We start from the raw sequence: 19,787 nt of genomic DNA on the forward strand, positions 1-19,787 counted from the left end.
ATTTTGTCTGACGGATTTTGCCCAAAACTGTTGCATACACACGGTCGGACAAAGTTGTTGGAAAATCCGATATGTACATAACGTGATGACGTTATTTCGTTACGACTGGACTACGTTCAGGCTAGTAGCCAATAGGTTTGGTCTAGGAATTTGATCTGAGCATGCGTGGCACTTTGTCCGTCGGAGTAGGCTACACATGATCGGAGTATGTCCGATCGGAGCATGTTGTCGGAAAATTTTATAGACAAGTTGGAAAACTTGGTCCATCGGAATAGTCTGATGGAGACCACACACAGTCGGATTATCCGCCAAAACGGTCCGATAGGACATATTCCGTCGGAATCTCTGACCGTGTGTACCAGGGCTTAAATCTGTTCAAACCAAAGTCTAGCAGACATCCCAGGTATGATAAAATTTATAATATAATAAATAATGATAATAAATAATAATAAAAATTATTCAATAATGTAATCAAATCCAAAAACACTGAAATTTGCTCATTTTCAGAATTGTCGCTGTAATTAGATTTAGTGTTTGATGACGAATTTCCCCACAAATCGCTATCGCTCAATTCTGCAAGTGATTCTAATTTATTATCACTGTTTTCTAGTTGGTCTAAAACCACTTTTGACATAAAGGGACAGTTTTTGGTTGCTATGGACAATCTCCAAATTCCAGGCAGAAAAGAAACAGTATTTATAATATAAAAGTGCATGCAGGGCACTGGACAGACCACTAGGGACAAAGGGGGTGTGTATTTTATTTTATACAGTACTGTAATCTGTAAGATTACAGTTCTGTATGTGTATTGTGTGTTTTTACTTTTTTGAATTTGACGCCGATCTCCGCTCCCGTGCGTCGTAATGTCGCAGGGAACGGAGATCGGGCGGGACTCGGGCACTGTGTGAATCGAGCGGAGGACGGCTCGCACACACAGTGCGGAGGACATCGCTGGATCAAGGGGACAAGGTAAGTAACATCTCCCTGTATCCTCCTTGTATCCAGCGATGCGAGCCAGACTCGGGATCACCGCTAGGGAGGTTAATGCAAGGAATGCATTGTTTGATTTCCAACCACAGCACTACCTGTCTGGAGTTTGCATGTCCTCCCAAAGACATACTGGTAGGCTAATTGTCTCTAGTCGAAAATGGCCTCAGTATGTGTAGGTATGAATGTGAGTTGGGGATCTTAGGTTGTAAGATCCTTGAAAGGGCATGGCCTAATGTGAATGAATAATACATATTTAAAGCTCTTGTTGGCATTATATACGTACCTGTATGAAAATAAATAAATACATTTAAAGCCAAAGTTAATACAGTGTGTGGGGGTTTAGTACTTCAATAAGTACAAAGAAAGCTGACAGGAGCTTTAACCAATCCCAAAACTATAAAAAAGATTTTGTTAATAGATGTATCTCCACTTTCAGAAAGCCCTCCTGAAAGAAAAACTCATTATTAACCAGACTGAGAGACATCATTTTTCCCTGGCTCTTTATTATGGTATGAAGAAAAACATCATTGATTCTGTGCTTGATGCAGACATTATATTACAAATGTATTACAGAAATATGGTGCGACTATTAAAATATGATTACACAAAAGTATGAACATTAAAGGTTTACAGTACAGTGGATTTTTTTTTTTTATAAACAGACTTTTAAATATACATAGGACAATATTAGCTGACAGAAAACATCATAGACAAAATTGACAAAATTTATGTCTAGGCTTTTTCTTCAAAACCTTATTTTCAGGAAAACATACTTGCAAAAAAAAAAGCCTTAAAACCAGGAACCAGTCACCTTTATACTACAAATATATACAGAGGTGTGCAAACCTACAATGTTTTTGTGATTTAATTTTAGACAAGCATTTCATTGGGTTGGCTTTTGGTCTTAGGTTTCCATGTGGGCGTACAGAAGGTAATTCATCCCGGTCATACAACATTTGCTACGCTATTTTTTTTTAAAAACTAGGCTGCAATAATTTCAGGGCACACTAGGTCTTTGTCAGTTGCCACCTTTTGGATCTGGGGATCCATTTCCTTTCTACCCATCTATTCTGGCAATTTTCTCTAAAACATTGAAGAATGTTGTATGACAACACACTGGCAGGGGTGCCAGTCTGCTGAGAGCAATGCCAGGCCCATAAGTCATTTTTACTGACAGTTATGGTGCATTACATCAAATTTTGGTCCAAAAAGCAGCTGGAGGGGCATCGGCATGCAGGCAATCTGCAGTGTCCCACGACCATTTATTACTAGAACATTCAATAAAAGGGTTCATATAAAGATGTTTAGCAGCTACTACTGAGATAGTAAGAAGTTGTGCCAGGAATAAACAACTTAGACTACTATGTGACTTAATATCCGTCTCATACCACAAATAAATATGAAGAGCAAAATATATATGTTAGGAACTGAAAAAATTTTTTTGCTTGAGTTCTACAGATCTGCATTGTAAAATGTAAAGGTCAAAAAAATAACTTAGAATTTTTAAAATGAGAGCGTCTTCGTGATCCTCAGACTAATTACAGCTCAAATAAACTGCAATTACGATATGGACTCCGCCTCCTCCTTTTTAGGTTTTCCATAAACATTAGATACATGTCTAAAAACAGGCCATTTTGAACTGAACATCATATTTCACTCAAAATTTTTTTTTTTATGTTTGCTTGCACAACCCTATTAAGTATAATGTCACAGCCGTACACCTCTTCTCTATTGCAGCATTTAACCCTTGCTGAACACTGTGGTAATGTCACAGTAGCAAGGCACAAAACACTTGTCCAACACCCTTTTGTAACATGTCTATTGATCTCAATATAATTATATGCTGTGCTTCTGAACGGACAGAGAGCTGTACAAACCCAATCTGGAGAACTGCATTTTCATGCTTGCTTATAAGTCCACATTTTTAACAAACGGCTAGTAAACGTACTGATGGCTGGTAATATTGCATACTAGATCTGTGGCAGGATGCTAACCTGGTATCCAGGTTTAATTGGTTTTGCTCACAGGCTTTTGTTCCTGGAGCCAGACTACAGAGAGTTTGATATTTTATATATCAAGTATTTTAATGGGCAAATGTATGGCATGCATTGTATTCAGTTTGCTTTGACACCTCTACATTTTGTTATGTGAAAAAACATAACAGTTATTTAGACTGTAATACATAGTATTACTGGAACTAATGATAATATTTGCATATTTAAAACAAGGTAATATAAATGAAATTCCTATAATGTAACAAAACATTATGCTATATTTTATGTACAGTCACACACAGAAGTAGAAGTACTTCTATTTATTCTTGAAAAAAACATAATTTAAAAAATATTTAAATATTTACAGGCATCAGAACAAGTGTTAGCATTAACCCCTTATTTCAAGTCACGCGACTTATGGATATGTTCAAACCACCATGGGCTACACTGGTCCTGGGTTTTGACTGTGCTGCCCCAAAATATCATCCAGAATTGTCAAGTTGTTTAGCCAGTCTTCGTCAGGACTGCTGGTATTACCTCCCTTCATTAGACAGTCAATAAAGTCTGCTTCATTGCAATTAGCAGATAAGACAGAGTTATTCTGTGTTGTTACAAAGTCATATTGGTGGAGATCTGCCCCAGAACTTAGTCTGTCAAAAGTTTCAGGGGTTTGGACAGAGGTTGGTCCATATGAAGGTGGACCGAGCTGACCAGGGTTCATTTGGTTAAATGTGGAAACACCTTGTGGCATGGTTTTCATTACATTGATAGAAGCTAGCTGCCCTCTGGATAAACTGTTTCCAAGGTTAGGATTGTTCAAGGACCCTATTCCTGGATTTGTCTGGGACAGACCAAGTTTTTGCATTTGTCTTACTTGAACTCCAGGAGCAATCTGGTTAGGAGGAACCACTCCCTGGTGGGGAAACTGCTGGCTTGCCATATTTGGTCTGACATTTTGTTTGGTGAACAGTGGATTGTTTGGAAATTGCTGCATGCTGGGATCCATTTGGTTTTGACCTGGTATTCTTGTAACACCAGTCTGAGTCCACATCTGAGAAGAAGGGTTAGCATAGACATTAGGAATTCTTGATATGCTGGCCTGTCGCAAGTGTTGCTGAGCTGCAGAATGGGTTATTAGTGAGCTGGAAGTATATCCAGACAATGTCATTCCTGGACGGACAGTGGATTGGCTGTGAACAGTTTGGCAACCAGAGGTCATGCTCAGTGCATTCTGGTTTTGCCTAAGTGGCATATTAAAATCTGAAGATCCTGGGAAAATTGCTTGCTGTTTCCCAGTATTGTGCGGAATCATCACCATTGTCCCACTGTTCTGATTCATTGTTGCTGGCGTCATTCCACTTCCCATATTGGTCTGAATTAGACCTTGTGTTGATGTCATCATTCGGTGGCTCTGAGGAGGTGTTGGCATGGGCTGAACACAATCTGTACGAAGATTTTGTGGAAGGGCTGCAGAAAAGAAAACACATGTTAACATATATATTTGAGCAGTTAATGTCAATGCACATGTACAGTTGGTCATGCCACATATGTTTTTTTATCACCCATTGGCTTTTGAAAAATGTAACTATTATTATGTTATGCATGAAACATACTAGAAAGCACACCTCTGATTTTGTAGCACACAGTATTCAGCAAATCAGGAGAGTAGGGTAGGCAGGTGTTTTTCACCCTTGCTTTTTCAATTAATAGTATTTTAGTCCTTCCACTCCTCTATATGCATGTTTTCCTGAGTGCTAGGACTACAGGATGGGTTTCAGTTTAGGCTGCATTCACGTTATAGTGTTTTGTGAATTTGCACATATACATGTATTTGCATGCTGTTGAGCTATTTGCATAGGGCAGCCTATTCATTTCAATGGACTCCCAATGTGCAAAAAACACAGCATAGTATCTCATGCACCCTTTTCAGCTTTGTTTTTTTGGGGGGGTTTTTTAACTGCGCTTGGGGCGATATTACCAATTGCCATTCAATAAAATGCTGTAGTGTGAATATAGCCTTGGATAGAAATATATGATTTGGTAAGTCAAAAGAAAAGGGCATGGCTACATTTACACAGAAAACCTTTTTTATAATTTGTAGTAACATTTAACTTCCCTACCCTCCAGCTTTTTTTATCATTTACGTTATAGCCACCCTGATTTTGACATTCCAGTCATTTGATATAAGCAGTAGGCTATAGAATTCTTCTCAGCATCCTTCTTAGGTATCTTCAGGTATCAATTGTTTAGGCACTTTTTGCATATGTTCTTATAGATGAATAGTGTTTCAAAACTCACAAGATATCTTTTTGTATAGGTAATGTGGCAGAGTGTTGCCCTGCCAGGGTCTAGAAGGAGGTTATGACCCAGAATTCTTAACCAGACAGGTTTGGGGGCTCCAGGGAGCTTGTGACATGAAGAGTTTCATCAGTATTTTCTTAAATTTGTTTTGGAACCTGGAGCCTGGGGATTTCAAAGTGATCTGGGTGGGATGAAATCTCCAATCCTGGATCCAGGTATTCAGAACAGCCAGCATACTAATTGGTCAGGTGTGTGCTGTGCTTTTAGTAATAACCCGACCATGGTTCTGGGCTCCACCCCAGCAGACAGGAGGTCTGGCGCAGGAGTCAGGAGGGCTCCATGTGGGAGCCAGTGCAGCAAGAGGCTGCTAGATGTGTACACCAAGTTGGTCTGTGAACAGTCTGTAGGACACAGACAAGGGCCTGAAGTGTAAGGCCAGAGTGCCGCCAGTGCTGCAAGTGAGAGCCAAAAGGGCTAAATGTCATTCATGTTGATGGGAAAAGGAATGCTGAAAACCCATGTGAGGGAAACTCGTGTTTTGTGTTTGAACTTTCTTCGGTTGCATTTTTACTAGCCAACTCTCCCTGGTGGCCACGGGATGATTGTAAACATTTTAAAACAGGAATCTGGGCTTGCAGATAAACATTTTTTCCCTGCAACATTATCACCCGCTGTATTCCACAACCAGGGACAAGAAAAAAATAATGGACAAACGAAAGACTAAAGTCTGACCAAAAGTGTCTGGACAGGGGCAATTTACATCACAAACTGTTAAGAGACATTCCTGTAGGATGCTAGTAAAGAGAACACTCCTCTGTAGTTACTAGCCCTCCACTATTGTCATTATTGTAATCATTTTATTTGCTTTTAGCCAAGCTGTAGGTCCTACGGACTTATCATTTCACACTGATAAGGAACCTCACCACCTTGTTCATCTAAATTCCAATGCTTAGCACCCAAAATGGCAAGAATTATCATGAAAAAACATAATTTACCCTATATTAAAATACAGGGGCTGATTGGAAATTTAATGGTCACTAGGATAAGAAGCACAGACAGCAAGGATTCTGAGAAGAGGGGACATTTACTGGCAGACAGCAAAGCATACAGAGTGTAATGGTTTTATCACAGCATACAGGGTGCAGCAGTCAGGATTTTGTAACATACATCTCATATTCCTGACAGTTATACTCTGTATACTGTGCTATATGTGACATACCTTCTACAGTTGCATGGTACATATTAATGGCCACTCTTCCTGAATGTTTCACTTTGTGTGATGGAATGTATTCTGCATATTCCGGAGTCCCGCACCATATATGCTGTATTGCACATTACAAACTCCTTTCCTGACCACTTCACATTGTGCACCAGGCTGTACGTTTACACAGTGCAGTGGTCAGGAATATGTACCGTATTTATTGGCGTATAACACGCACCCTTTTCCCCTTAAAATCAGGGGAAAATCGCGGGTGCGTGTTATATGCTGATCCTCCGCGATTTCTGGGCTCTGGGCGTCATTCAGCCGCCTTTGGCCCTTCTCGCGGCTTTCGGCCGCCTTCGGCCTTTCTCTGCAACTTTTGGCCCTTCTCAGCGGCCGAAAACCGCAGAGAAGGGCCGAGAGCGGCCGTAAGCTGCCGAGTACAGCTGAAGGCAGCCTAAAGCCGTGGAGTACGGCCGAAGGCGGGCGAAAGCCGCCGAGTACGGCCGAAAGCCAGCTAAAAGCCGAAGGCGGCGAGAACTACCGGGCGTCGCCGAGATACACAGGACATCTCGGCGGCGCCATTTTTAAAAATAAAAGCTAACAGTGAGGGGACAACGATGCACAAGGCTGCATGACAAGGCTGCAATGAGGACAGGCTGTATGACGGACAGGCTGCATGACGGACAGGCTGCATGACGGACAGGCTGCATGACAAGGCTGCAATGAGGACAGGCTAAATGACAAGGCTGCAATGAGGACAGGCTAAATGACAAGGCTGCAATGAGGACAGGCTGCATGACAAGGCTGCAAATGACACTGACTAAGGCTTCAGATGGACACTGATAAGGCTGCATTGATGGGCATTTAAATGTTTTTTTTCCTTAAATTTCCCTCCTAAACTTGGGGTGCGTGTTATACGCCGGCGCGTGTTATACGCCGATAAATACGGTAATCTAAAACCTATTGTAAAGATAATAGAGGTCGGGATTATATAATGAGTAGCCACAGTACAGGAATAGTGGTCAGAAGTATGCAATGTACAACACATCATACAGATTTCAACAATCAGGATTATGTAATGTACAGTGTACATCACATTGTCCTCTGCTGTGTGGTACATACCTTTTTTTGCTAAATCAACATACTTATAACTACTGCACTATGTGCTCTGAACTGTATACTACATATCCTTGACCACTACATTCTGATCACTGTACTCTGTATAAACTATTGACTCCTGTATTACATATTACATTACATATTAATTACATATTCCTGAGTAAAGTGTTCATTGTCCTAAAAGCTGCTGGTTGCCAAGTAGATCCTGACTATTTTAATGAAGTACTTCTTTATGCTCAGACAAGGTGTTGGCTCTGCCTATATTCTGTGTGTAGAAAAGCCTATGTAATGGACATAGGTGTGTGCAACCTATTGCATTAGGGTGTGCACCCTAAAGCTAAAACACACATGCCTTTCTCTGCAGCCTCAGCTCCACGGGAAAGTGAATGAATAGGAAGTGCTCTGTACTGAGAGGCTTTGAATGTTCATTCACAAACTGATACATAGCAAACACAGTTTACTATACTTCAGTTATGCATGGACACAGTGAGTGAGTGGGTTCATTTAGAAAAGTAAGGGGCCAGTAAATTACATATTTACTAGCCCCTTCCCCCGCTCTGAAGACATGCTTGGCCAGTCCATCCCCTTTAACCTCAGCTTCTTTAACAAGGCAGTGGTCAGCTTGGAGGTGTGTTTAGGGTCGTGATCATGTTGGAATACTGCCCTGCGGCCCAGTCTATGAAGGGAGCGGATCATGCTCTGCTTCAGCATGTTACAGTATGGTTCCCTCAATGAACTGTAGCTCCCCAGTGCCAGCAACACTCATGCAGCCCCAGACCATGACACTCCCACCACCGTGCTTGACTGTAGGCAAGACACACTTGTCTTTGTACTCCTCACCTGGTTGCCGCCACACACGCTTGACACCATCTGAACTAAATAAGTTTATCTTCGTCTCATCAGACCACAGGACATGGTTCCAGTAATCCACATCCTTTGTCTTCAGCAACCTGTCTGTGGGCTTTCTTGTGCATCATATTTAGAAGAGACTTCTGGGACAACTGTCATGCAAACCAATCTGACGCAGTGTGCGGCGAATGGTTTGAGCACTGACAGGCTGACCCCTCACCCCTTCAACCTCTGCAGCAATGCTGGCAGCACTACATCTATTTCCCAAAGACAACCTTTGGATATACGCTGAGCATGTGCACTCAACTTCTTTGGTCGACCATGGTGAGGCCTGTTCTGAGTGCCACCTGTCCTGTTAAACCGCTGTATGGTCTTGGACACTGTGCTCCAGCTCAGTTTCAGAGTCTTGGCAATCTTCTCATAGTCTAGGCCAGTGATGGCGAACCTCGGCACCCCAGATGTTTTGGAACTAAATTTCCCATGATGCTCAACTACACTGCAGAGTGCATGAGCATCATGGGAAATGTAGTTCCAAAACATCTGGGGTGCCAAGGTTCGCCATCACTGGTCTAGGCCATCTTTATGTAGAGCAGCATTTCTTTTTTTCAGATCCTCAGAGAGTTCTTTGCTATGAGGTACCATGTTGAACTTCCAGTGACCAGTATGAAAGCATGAGAGCGATAACACCAATTTCAACACACCTGCTCCCCATTCACACCTGAGACCTTATAACACTAACGAGTCACATGACACCGGGGAGAGAAAATGGCTAATTGAGCCCAATTTGGACATTTTCACTTGTCACATGAAAAGATAGAATTAAATATTTACAAAAATGTGAGGGCTGTACTCATTTTTGCGAGATACTGTATAGTGAGTAGGCTCAGGTTCTATTTAGGTATGCCCCTTTACTGTCAATGAGGCCATACCCACCATACACCACAGCATGTTATAACCCTTCCTTGCTCTATTCAAATTCAGAAAACATTTGGCTGGCATTTCATTTTGATTGATTTTTAAAAGGAACCAGTGAGTACCTAAGCCTATTTGGATTACGAGGCTCTTTTATTTCACTGAACATTTAGACCAGCCATCATGGCACTACTGCTTTGTACAGTGCTGCCAGTCACCAGGTGAACCTGCTTACAGAAGGGGAGAGCAAAGTGAAGACCCAATCACTATGCTGCAATGCTATTAATGGAGCTATTATTATTATTATTATTATTATTATTATTATTATTATTAATAATTAACAGGCTGGTGTGGTCTGTTGAGAGCCCTATGACCTGGTTATGATGTCTGGCATAAACCATCCATTCTTGAACTTCAAGGATGAATGAACAGAAGTAAAAACATTCAGGATACCTTTGAGAGGTCTTATGTATTTCACTGGCATCCTTAGCTGTTTATTTCATATTCTGTTGAGAATCTATTTCCTATTCTATTTGCTATTGAGATATGTCTGAAGTAGCAAGTTAACTCTGTGAACATTTTTCCAAGCACAGTATATGCTTTCCAGGAAATAACTAAACTGTTTTCCAACTTACATTGAAACTGATTCATTTGCTGTGATACAAATGCATTGCGCTGTTCAGATGTCATGGCCATCATAGTTGTTCTTGGTTTCACCTGAAACACAGAAAAGTATATCAGTACTATATATGTATAAATATATTAATGTTGTCATTGCATGTACAGTGGGGCAAAAAAAGGATTTAGTCAGCCAACAATTGTGCAAGTTCTCCCACTTAAAAAGATGAGAGAGGCCTGTTGTCATCATAGGTATACCTCAACTATGAGAGACAAAATGTGGAAACAAATCCAGACAATCACATTGTCTGATTTTTGAAAGACTTTATTTGCAAATTATGGTGGAAAATAAGTATTTGGTCAATATCAAAAGTTCATCTCAATACTTTGTTATATATCCTTTGTTGGCAATGACAGAGGTCAAACGTTTTCTGTAAGTCTTCACAAGGTTGTCACACAATGTTGCTGGTATGTTGGCCCATTACTCCATGCAGATCTCCTCTAAAGCAGTGATGTTTTGGGGCTGTCACTGGACAACACGAACTTTCAGCTCCCTCCAAAGGTTTTCTATGGGTTTGAGATCTGGAGACTGGCTAGGCCACTCCAGGACCTTGAAATGCTTCTTATGAAGCCACTCCTTCGTTGCTCGGGCAGTGTGTTTGGGATCATTGTCATGCTGAAAGACCCAGCCACGTTTCATCTTCAATGCCCTTGCTGATGGGAGGAGGTTTGCACTCAAAATCTCAGGATACATGGCCCATTCATTCTTTCATGTACATGGATTAGTCGTCCTGTTCCCTTTGCAGAGAAACAGCACCAAAGCATGGTGTTGCCACCCTCATGCTTCACAGTAGCTATGGCATTCTTTGGTTGCAACTCAGCATTCTCTCTCCTCCAAACACGATGAGTTGTGTTTCTACCAAGCAGTTCTACTTTGGTTTCATCTGACCATATAACATTCTCCCAATCCTCTTCTGGATCATCCAAATGCTCTCTAGCAAACCTTTTTGTTATGTTGGTCCCAGCTCTCTGCAGATCATTCACTAGGTCCCCCCGTGTGGTTCTGGGGTTTTTGCTCGTTCTTCTGATCATTTTTACCCCACGGGGTGAGATCTTGTGCGGAGCCCCAGATCAAGGGAGGATATCAGTGGTCTTGTATGTCTTCCATTTTCTAATTATTGCTCCCACAGTTGATTTCTTCACACCAAACTGCTTGCCTATTGCAGATTCAGTCTTCTCAGCTTGGTGCAGGTCTACAATTTTGTTTCTTGTGTCCTTCGACAGCTCTTTGATCTTCACCATAGTGGAGTTTGGAGTGTGACTGTTTGAGGTTGTGGACAGGTGTCTTTTATACTGATAACAAGTTCAAACAGGTGCCATTAATACAGGTAATGAGTGGAGGACAGAAGAGCCTCTTAAAGAAGAAGATACAGGTCTGTCAGAGCCAGAAATCTTGCTTGTTTGTAGGTGACCAAATACTTATTTTCCACCATAATTTGCAAATATGTGATTGTCTGGATTTGTTTCCACATTTTGTCTCTCATAGTTGAGGTATACCTATGATGACAATAACAGGCCTCTCTCATCTTATTAAGTGGGAGAACTTGCACAATTGGTGGCTGACTAAATACTTTTTTGCCCCACTGTAAATAGTCAGGTAAAAGATGATCTAGACCTTTATCAATTATCAAAATACAATATATATACCTACTCTCCTGTCTATGGCTGGTGCTGCTGCACAGCTTGTGAATAGGTGTAATCACCTGATTCTGTGCTATTGCCTGTGATTAAATATATCATGTGACCAGAAGCACAAATCCTCCAATTCTATGGAACGACGGACTACATTACCATGGTATTAACAACTACTCATAGCAGCATATTTTAATGTTGAGAATGCAAAGTGCAGGAGTGCAGACACCGTGAAAGAGATGCTGAAACTTTAGATATCTCACAGTACCAGTTTACCAAATAAAACTCAGTGATTACAAGAAAATGTATTTTAGTGTAAAATTCTTCTTTGAACTGCTTTTCATAACAAGGTAAAATGCCGGTAAAACTTTGAATGGTTATTTGTATTACAACGCTGTCAAAAAAGACATTATAGAAGTAGAATATCATAATAAGCTCTTCGTTTTCAAGGATAATAATAAATATCACTAGTGCTTGCAACAATTTACACCACTCTATTTGTATTTTTATAGAATGGTACAGTATATGTGCATTTCACCATTTAGCTGGCCAAACATATTCGATATATACAGTACTCTACAGCAGTAGTCTCCAAACTGCGGCCAAGGGGCCAGAGGTGGCTCTTTGCCTGCCTTTTTCCAGCCATTGGGCCCCTTTACTCCCACTGATGCAAGACACTATTCCTCCCACTGACACCAACAATAGGGCATAATTCCGGTTACTAACATCAACAACGGGGTAGCATTTCTCCCATTGACACCAACGATGTGACATTATTCCTCCCGATGACACCAATAATGGGGCACTATTCCTCCCACTGATACCAAAGATGGGGCCTTATTCCTCCCGTTGACACGAACAATGGGGCACGATTTCTCTTACTGATACCAATGATGGGGCACTATTCCTCCCACTGACACCAATGATGGGGCACTATTCCACCCACTGACACCAATGATGGGGCGATATTTCTCCTACTGATACCAACAATTGAGCACTATCACTCTCACTGACACCAACGATGGGGCACTATTCGTCCCACTTACACCAGGTATAGGGCAATATTCCACCCAGTGATACCAATGATGGGGCACTATTTCACCCACTGAGACCAACGATGGGACACTATTCCCCCTAATGACATCAACGATTCCCCCCAATGACAAAGATGCATTCTTTCCTCCCACTGATACCAGAATAATTTCTCCCAATGGCCACAGTCCAACCCTCCTAAAGTCTGAAGGATTATAAACTGCCCCTTTGTTCAGAAAGATGGGAGACCCCTGCTCTACAGCATAACCATACGATTTTGATACAAGGCATTTCAGTCTCGACAATCCTAAAAAAAAAATCTGCGCTGAAACTTTCTTTAGAAATGATATACCGTATGTTATTTACAGACAAATGTTTCAATGCCTTTCTGCTTTAAATTCTGCAGCTGAAGGAGAGCAGTCACTTGATTCCCCCATCCAAGCTAAACAGTGTAGATGGCCGAATCTGCAGTACCGACTATTGTATTCAGACAGCCAAAACCCACCGCTCTCAAAATACTCCAGCAGTGTCTGTACTTGACTGGATGCAGGCGCTGTTTGGCCAAGAGTTTTTCAGCCAAGAGTTTGACAGGGCCAACCATGGAAAGCATTTTCATATGGTTTCTGGGAAATTGGACCCATGCATGGCCAGCTTTAGTCTGAATGTTTTGGGTAAAGGTGACATGTGTTTGAATTAGATGACAGAGGAGGTTATTTACTAAAGGAAAAAACACTTTGCACTTGAAAGTGCACTTGGAAGTAAAGTCGCTGTAGATTCGAAGGGGACATGTAAGGAAAATAAAAAACAGCATTTTAGCTTGCACACGATTGGATGATAAAATCAGCAGAGCTTCCACTCATTTCAGATCTACCCCTTAGATTTAGAGCAATTGCACTTCCAAGGGTACTTTCAGTGCATTTTCAAGTGCACTTGCAGTGCAAAGTGATTTGTCTTTTGTAAATAACTCCCGGGATGTATTGTAAAGATAGCACTATGGGATTGATTTACTAAAGGCAGTTGCTTCAAAGCTTAGTAAGTGAAGGAAGCTTCACTTTGAAAAGAATACTCAATCACACGCAAGAAGAATAAAAAAAAAACAGCATTTTTTGCTTGCACGTGATTGGATGGTGAAAGTCAGCAGAGCTTCTGCTCATTTACTAAGCTCAAGAGAAGCTGCTTTTGCTATTTTTAGCACTGATCACGTTATTATTGTCACTGGTCCCCAAAAAGTGTCAAAAATGTCAGTAAAGCCCCATACACACCATCAGATTTTCTTCTGATTTTTGTCTTCAGATTTACCAAAACCATATAGTGCAAGGGCCTGTCTGATTGCATACAAATTGAAACTCCTAAGGTTTGACCTCATATTATATGGTTTTGGTAAATCTGAAGATAAAAATCAGCAGAAAATCTGATAGTGTGTATGGGGCTTTAGGTGTCTGATCTGTCTGCTGCATTGTTGCAGTCCTGCTAAAAATCACTGATTGCTGCCATTACTAGTAAAAAAGAAATAAATAAAAATACCATAAATCTATCCCATAGTTTGTGGACACTATCAATTTTGCTGAAACAATCATTATACGCTTACTGTGATTTTTCTGTTACCAAAAATATGTAGCAGAATACATATCGGCATAAATTGATAAAGACTTTTTTATAGCAAAAAATTTTGCTTTTTTTCAAAATTGTCGCTCTTTTTCCGTTTATATTGCAAAAAATAAAAACGCAGAGGTGATCAAATACCACCAATTTAAATATTTATTTGTGGGGAAAAAAAGGACGATTTTAACTTGGGTACAGCACTGCATGACCGGGCAATTGTCAGTCAGTTAAAGTAAAGCAGCCTGGTCATGGGGGGGGGGGGGAGCGGGGTGTAAAACTTTATGGAGCTGAATGGGTTAAGATTGAGTCAAGACTAAAAGGCCATTTTTTTCATACTTAATGGCACACATATATTTTGTGATTTGACTTGACACATGACATTCATTCATTCTTTTTTTTACTCACTTTTAGTCAAATAATTTGGTGCTCTGGTGGGGGGAGGGGCCCCCATGCAAGAGCAATGGAGTCGAGTTGGTTAGATCCAGTAATTGCACTGTCCGCAGCCTTCTTCTTCCTGTATTGATGCGGCTCTGCAGACTGCAAAGTGGAAAAGATGGAGGGAGGAGATGGGTGGAGCCAACACTTACTCAGGGGCGGAGGCCTGCAGTCAGTGTGACTGTGGAGAAGATGGAGGGAGGAGGTGTTGCCGGTGGGTGGGGCCAACACACTCAGGGGCGGCCGCAAAGAAGGAAGAATGCTGGCGCTCTTTCATCACTGCAGTCTGCAGCAACAACTGTTCCCCTATTTGAGGCTCCAGGCAGCTCCTGTCACGTCGGCTCTGAGACTCTGAGTCCGACGTGACTCACTAATGTCACTCGTTCCTAGACTCCAGGCAAGGGTGTTAGCAACCAGTGCAGGGTTGCCAAGCCAGCGGCGCAGCTCCACCCACTCCTGGGCTCCTCCTGGTCCAGGCGTAATTACACACTAGACAAGTCTCTCTCTCTGTGCCACTGATTGGCTGATGTGGGACAGAGAGAGAGACTCGGGCAGAGCTGCAAGTGACATGTCAGTGTGATATTTTGGGGGGGGGACAATTGCCCTGTTGCCCCCCCCCCTGGATCTGCCCCTGGTGTAGACTCCAACTTGAGTCACTTGGAGCTTAAAGAGGAAGTAAACCCTGGTAAACCCTCTTTCTTTCCCAGCAAAGGTAAAGCATAATGGGCATCGCATAGTAGCCCATTATGTGTCACTTACCTGACACCGAAGCCAGTGCTGTCGCTGTTTTCCCTATGAGCAGGGAGCTTTCATCTTCGTCCTCTTCCTTCCGGGGCCACAAACTCCGGCTCTGTGACTGGCCGGAGTCATGCGATGTCACTCTCGCGCATGCACAAGAGCTGCAGTCACGGCATGACCCCTATTAGAAACGGCACGATGTACCCTTTCTAAAGGGTGCATGCGCCGTAGTCATCGGCGCTCGTCTTTTTTACTAAGTATCTACTAAACCGTGGTGGTTTATGAGATATTTCAAGCACCTACAGGTAAGCCTTAATAACCACCAGCCTTAACCACTTTAAATAGAGGTCTGAAGGAGGGCATTAACGATGCAGGGCAAAGCTTTTACTTTAAATCAGCACAGTTGCATACAACTTGGTGCATGAAAGGAAAAGATAGTGGTTTACTGCCCCACATACCATTTTCCCATATTGAGTATTAGCAAAAAAAAAAAAAAAAAAGGAGATAAAAACAGATATTTTTGGTACGCAGAAATACAAATATACATCAAATGTAAAATACATTTTTTTTTTTCATTTAAATAGAGCTCTCACATTTCAGGACAATCAGGTTCATAAATATACATGATCAATTATAACATATTTGTGTACATCACAAAGAATCCTGCACATGCAGGTATTCATTCCAATGTGTTTCTTGGAATAAAATCCACCTTTTCTCTGAAGCATTTGTAGTTTAGATTTTTTCTTGTTTTTTACATCTTGTAAAAAACAAAAAAATAAAATAAAATAAACCATATAAGTTACAGATTTACAAATAGTGCACTGGGGTTGATTTACTAAAACAGGAGAGTGCAAAATCTGGTGCAGCTCTGCAGAGAAAGCAATCAGCTTCCAGGTTTTATTGTCAAAGCTTAATTGAACAAGCTGATATTAGAAGCTGATTGGCTATCATACAAGGCTGCACCAGATTTTGCACTCTCCAGTTTTTGTAAATCAACCCCAATATGTGCGAAGTCCATGTAATATTTCACCATATACAGACCTCATCTTATTGATCATATTGAATCTATGGTCATAAAAAAAATGTACACAATCCAATTTCTAGTACTGGTATGCTAGAATTGAGGAGCAACTGTAGAAAAGAGTTATGGATATATGATGAAAAGCCTGTAGGGTAGCGAGCGATGGAGTAAATGAACCCTTGATGTCAAGTCCCCCACTGAGTACCAAATACAAATTGTGTCCCTTCAAAATCTTACATCCAGCAATATGGTATGAGGCTGTGCATTGGACGGAGTGTTCCCATATAGGGATCACTCTAGGCACCACTGTTGTTCCCAGTCAGAGAGAGTAGGGCATGCTTCCTCCTGCTCCTCTTATCTCCTGCTAAAGTCTGTCTCATATCCACAGCTGTGATAAAGTCACCAATGTTGAATTCTGATTGGACATTTCTAGGAGTGTTCCACAATGGAATGCAAACTAGTTCCTTCTAATAAAACAAGTCATAGAAAAAGAACAAAAAAACTCTCATTTAGGCCAGAATATATTAAGGCTTTCAATCGGTATATCCATTTAAAGTGGTAGTAAACCAAAAACCAGAAAAGTAATGTCATAATGTGCTAGTGTAGTGTGCACTGCTGTTAAACTTGCTTGAAAACTAAGTCTTCCAGCGCTGCACTCTCAGTGCTGCAGGTGCTTACACCTTCACCTGGTCTTCCTTCCGGGATCACAGATTCAAGCTGTGTGAGTGTCCGGAGCCACCATGACGTCACTCTTGTGCATTCGCACAGGAGCTGCCGTTAAGGCACAGGACTCTAAAGGTTCGGCCCCCCGCGCTGTATGTACAGTACATATCTCCTAAATGGTGCAAATTTAGGAGATATTTACAGTACCTATAAGCAGTGGCGGCCCGTGCACTGTGGGTGCACGGGTGCTTCCCACCCACCCATGTGCCCGTCCCCTTTCAGGACACCGGATGCATGGATTCCTATGGTGGCGGCAGGAGGGGGTGGTACATTTTGAAGCACTTGATTAGATCCAGAGGCTCTAACAGGCTTCAAAATAGGGTGGGCTCGGGGTGCAGAGAGTGTGCCCTGATCCCACCCAATTGTGTGACGATAGGAAAATTATTTGCGCTATTTTCACACTAACCTTCCTCCCCCCCAATCGGGAGGCAGGGCGTCAGACCTGTTTCCTGTTTGGCCAAAGCGCCAGGCCACCTTACTGGATGCCTGGCACTTAGGAAGGGGAGCAGAGGAGACACTCGCTGAAGCGGAAGTCACCGCCGTTCTAGTGCACTGTCTTGGAGAGGAACCACTGCCTGGCGCCATGATAAGTGCTGGGGGGGGGGGGTTGGGGGTGCTGCCAGAGCTGTGAGCCCTGCGAGTGGGGGGGGGGGGGTCGGTGGGCACAGTGGCTGCATAAACTAAGCACAAGTGCCTGCATTTGACGGGCGCAAATGGTTGCATATACTGGGCACAAGTGGCTGTATTTGACGGGCACAAGTGTCTGCATACACTGGGCACAAGTGGCTGCTTATACTAAGCACAAGTGGCTGAATTTGATGGGCCCAAATGGCTGCATTTGGTGGGCACAGTGGCTGCACATAATGGGCACAGTGCCTGTATTTGATGGGCACAGTGGCTGCACATGGTGGGCACAGTGGCTGTATTTGGTGGGCACAGTGGCTGCACGATGGGCACAGTGACTGTATTTGGTGGGCTCAGTGGCTGCACATGATGAGCACAGTGGCTGCACATGATGAGCACAGTGGCTGCACATGATGAGCACAGTGGCTGCACATGATGAGCACAGTGGCTGCACATGATGAGCACAGTGGCTGCACTTGATGAGCACAGTGGCTGCACTTGATGAGCACAGTGGCTGCACTTGATGAGCACAGTGGCTGCACTTGATGGACACAGTGGCTGCACTTGATGGACACAGTGGCTGCACTTGATGGACACAGTGGCTGCATTTGATGGACACAGTGGCTGCATTTGATGGACACAGTGGCTGCATTTGATGGACACAGTGGCTGCATTTGATGGGCACAGTGGCTGCATTTGATGGGCACAGTGGCTGCATTTGATGGGCAAAGTGGCTGAATTTGATAGGCACAGTGAGGCTGCAATTGATTTTTTTTTTTAAGTATTTTTCAGATTTTTTTATTTTTTTATTTTTTTATTTTTTTTTCTCCCCTCAAATTTTGAGCACCAGTTGCCACTGACCTATAGGTAAGCCTTATTAAAGGCTTACCTATAGGTGAAGGTCAGAGATGGGAGTTTACACCCATTTTAAGTTCTGATTTTAGTAAAAAGATTTTCAAGATATCCCCCTTTTATAATGTGGTCATAAGTTATCCTATGCAATCCCCTTTTGTCTTACCCACACAGAAAGCATTACATTGACAAGACATCGGCACACTCACCGTAGAACAATTAACATATTGTTTTGGAAATGACAGTTCTCCATTAGGTAATTCAATATCTTAGATAGGAAAATCTAGCTACTTTGATTGCATGTTCCACGTTTGAAATTTCTTTTAATCAAAGGTGCATTTGTTTGTTTGTTATTTTCATAATGACAGTGAACTAAAGAGTCTTTTAAATAGTTTGCTCTTCTAAAGGGCTTAAGATTCAGGGTATTCTTTTTTTGAAACACTAAGTCTAATATCTCTATGTTGTTGATTATATCTAGTAATACGTTTTTCTCTGGTTTGTCCACATGTCTTCTTCAGAATATTCTACTCTATTCTTTCTGTCCGAGTCTTTTGTAAAGTTTTTGAATTATGATGGTATTAAATATTGACCATATAGACAGGATCTAATAAAAAAATTGGGGTGGTCACTTGGGACATTTGAATACTATCTGTAGCTGTTACTTTTCAAAATAGGGAAGTACCAATCTGATATTTCTCTTCAATATAAAAGAAAAGGAATTTTATCACAATTTTTTCCCCACAAATTCCCTTAATAATAATTCTGTACCTGTCCAAATAATAAAAATAGTGTTAACTTATCTGTGCCATGTCATGATATGGCACAGGTACACCAAGACGGGGTACACATTATCACCATTGCAATGGTATACCGTACTTTTGAAGGTAGTGGAAGCCTATTGTTTTCTGGAATGAATAGCAACAAATAACAAAGACGTTTTGCTATAATATGTCCACCTCTTCAAAAAAAAAAAAATGATTCTTACTATGAGAAATGCTAGAGTTTAAGGCCTTCAAAAGCAACCATCATAATTTAATCTAAGATGTCAAACCTTCTAATTGACTTAAAAGGTGTAGGC

The 19,787-nt window shown here is 41.8% G+C and overlaps 1 protein-coding gene across 1 annotated transcript in view; it reads right to left on the bottom strand.

Moving 5' to 3' along the window:
• Positions 1–1,464: 1,464 nt before the first annotated feature.
• Positions 1,465–19,787, bottom strand: part of MAMLD1 (mastermind like domain containing 1) — a 341,549-nt gene continuing 323,226 nt past the window's right edge. Inside the window, exons 4-5 of the mRNA XM_077486917.1 lie at positions 10,005–10,086; positions 1,465–4,451 (exon numbers count right to left, since the gene is read on the bottom strand). Coding sequence (XP_077343043.1) covers positions 3,427–4,451; positions 10,005–10,086 — 1,107 coding nt within the window. The 3' untranslated portion in view covers positions 1,465–3,426. The remainder of the gene's footprint in view (positions 4,452–10,004; positions 10,087–19,787) is intronic.

Source organism: Lithobates pipiens, unplaced genomic scaffold, assembly GCF_037356315.1.
Source record: "Lithobates pipiens isolate NorthernLeopardFrog02 unplaced genomic scaffold, aLitPip1_a1.2 Scaffold_1, whole genome shotgun sequence".
Lineage (NCBI taxonomy): Eukaryota > Metazoa > Chordata > Amphibia > Anura > Ranidae > Lithobates > Lithobates pipiens.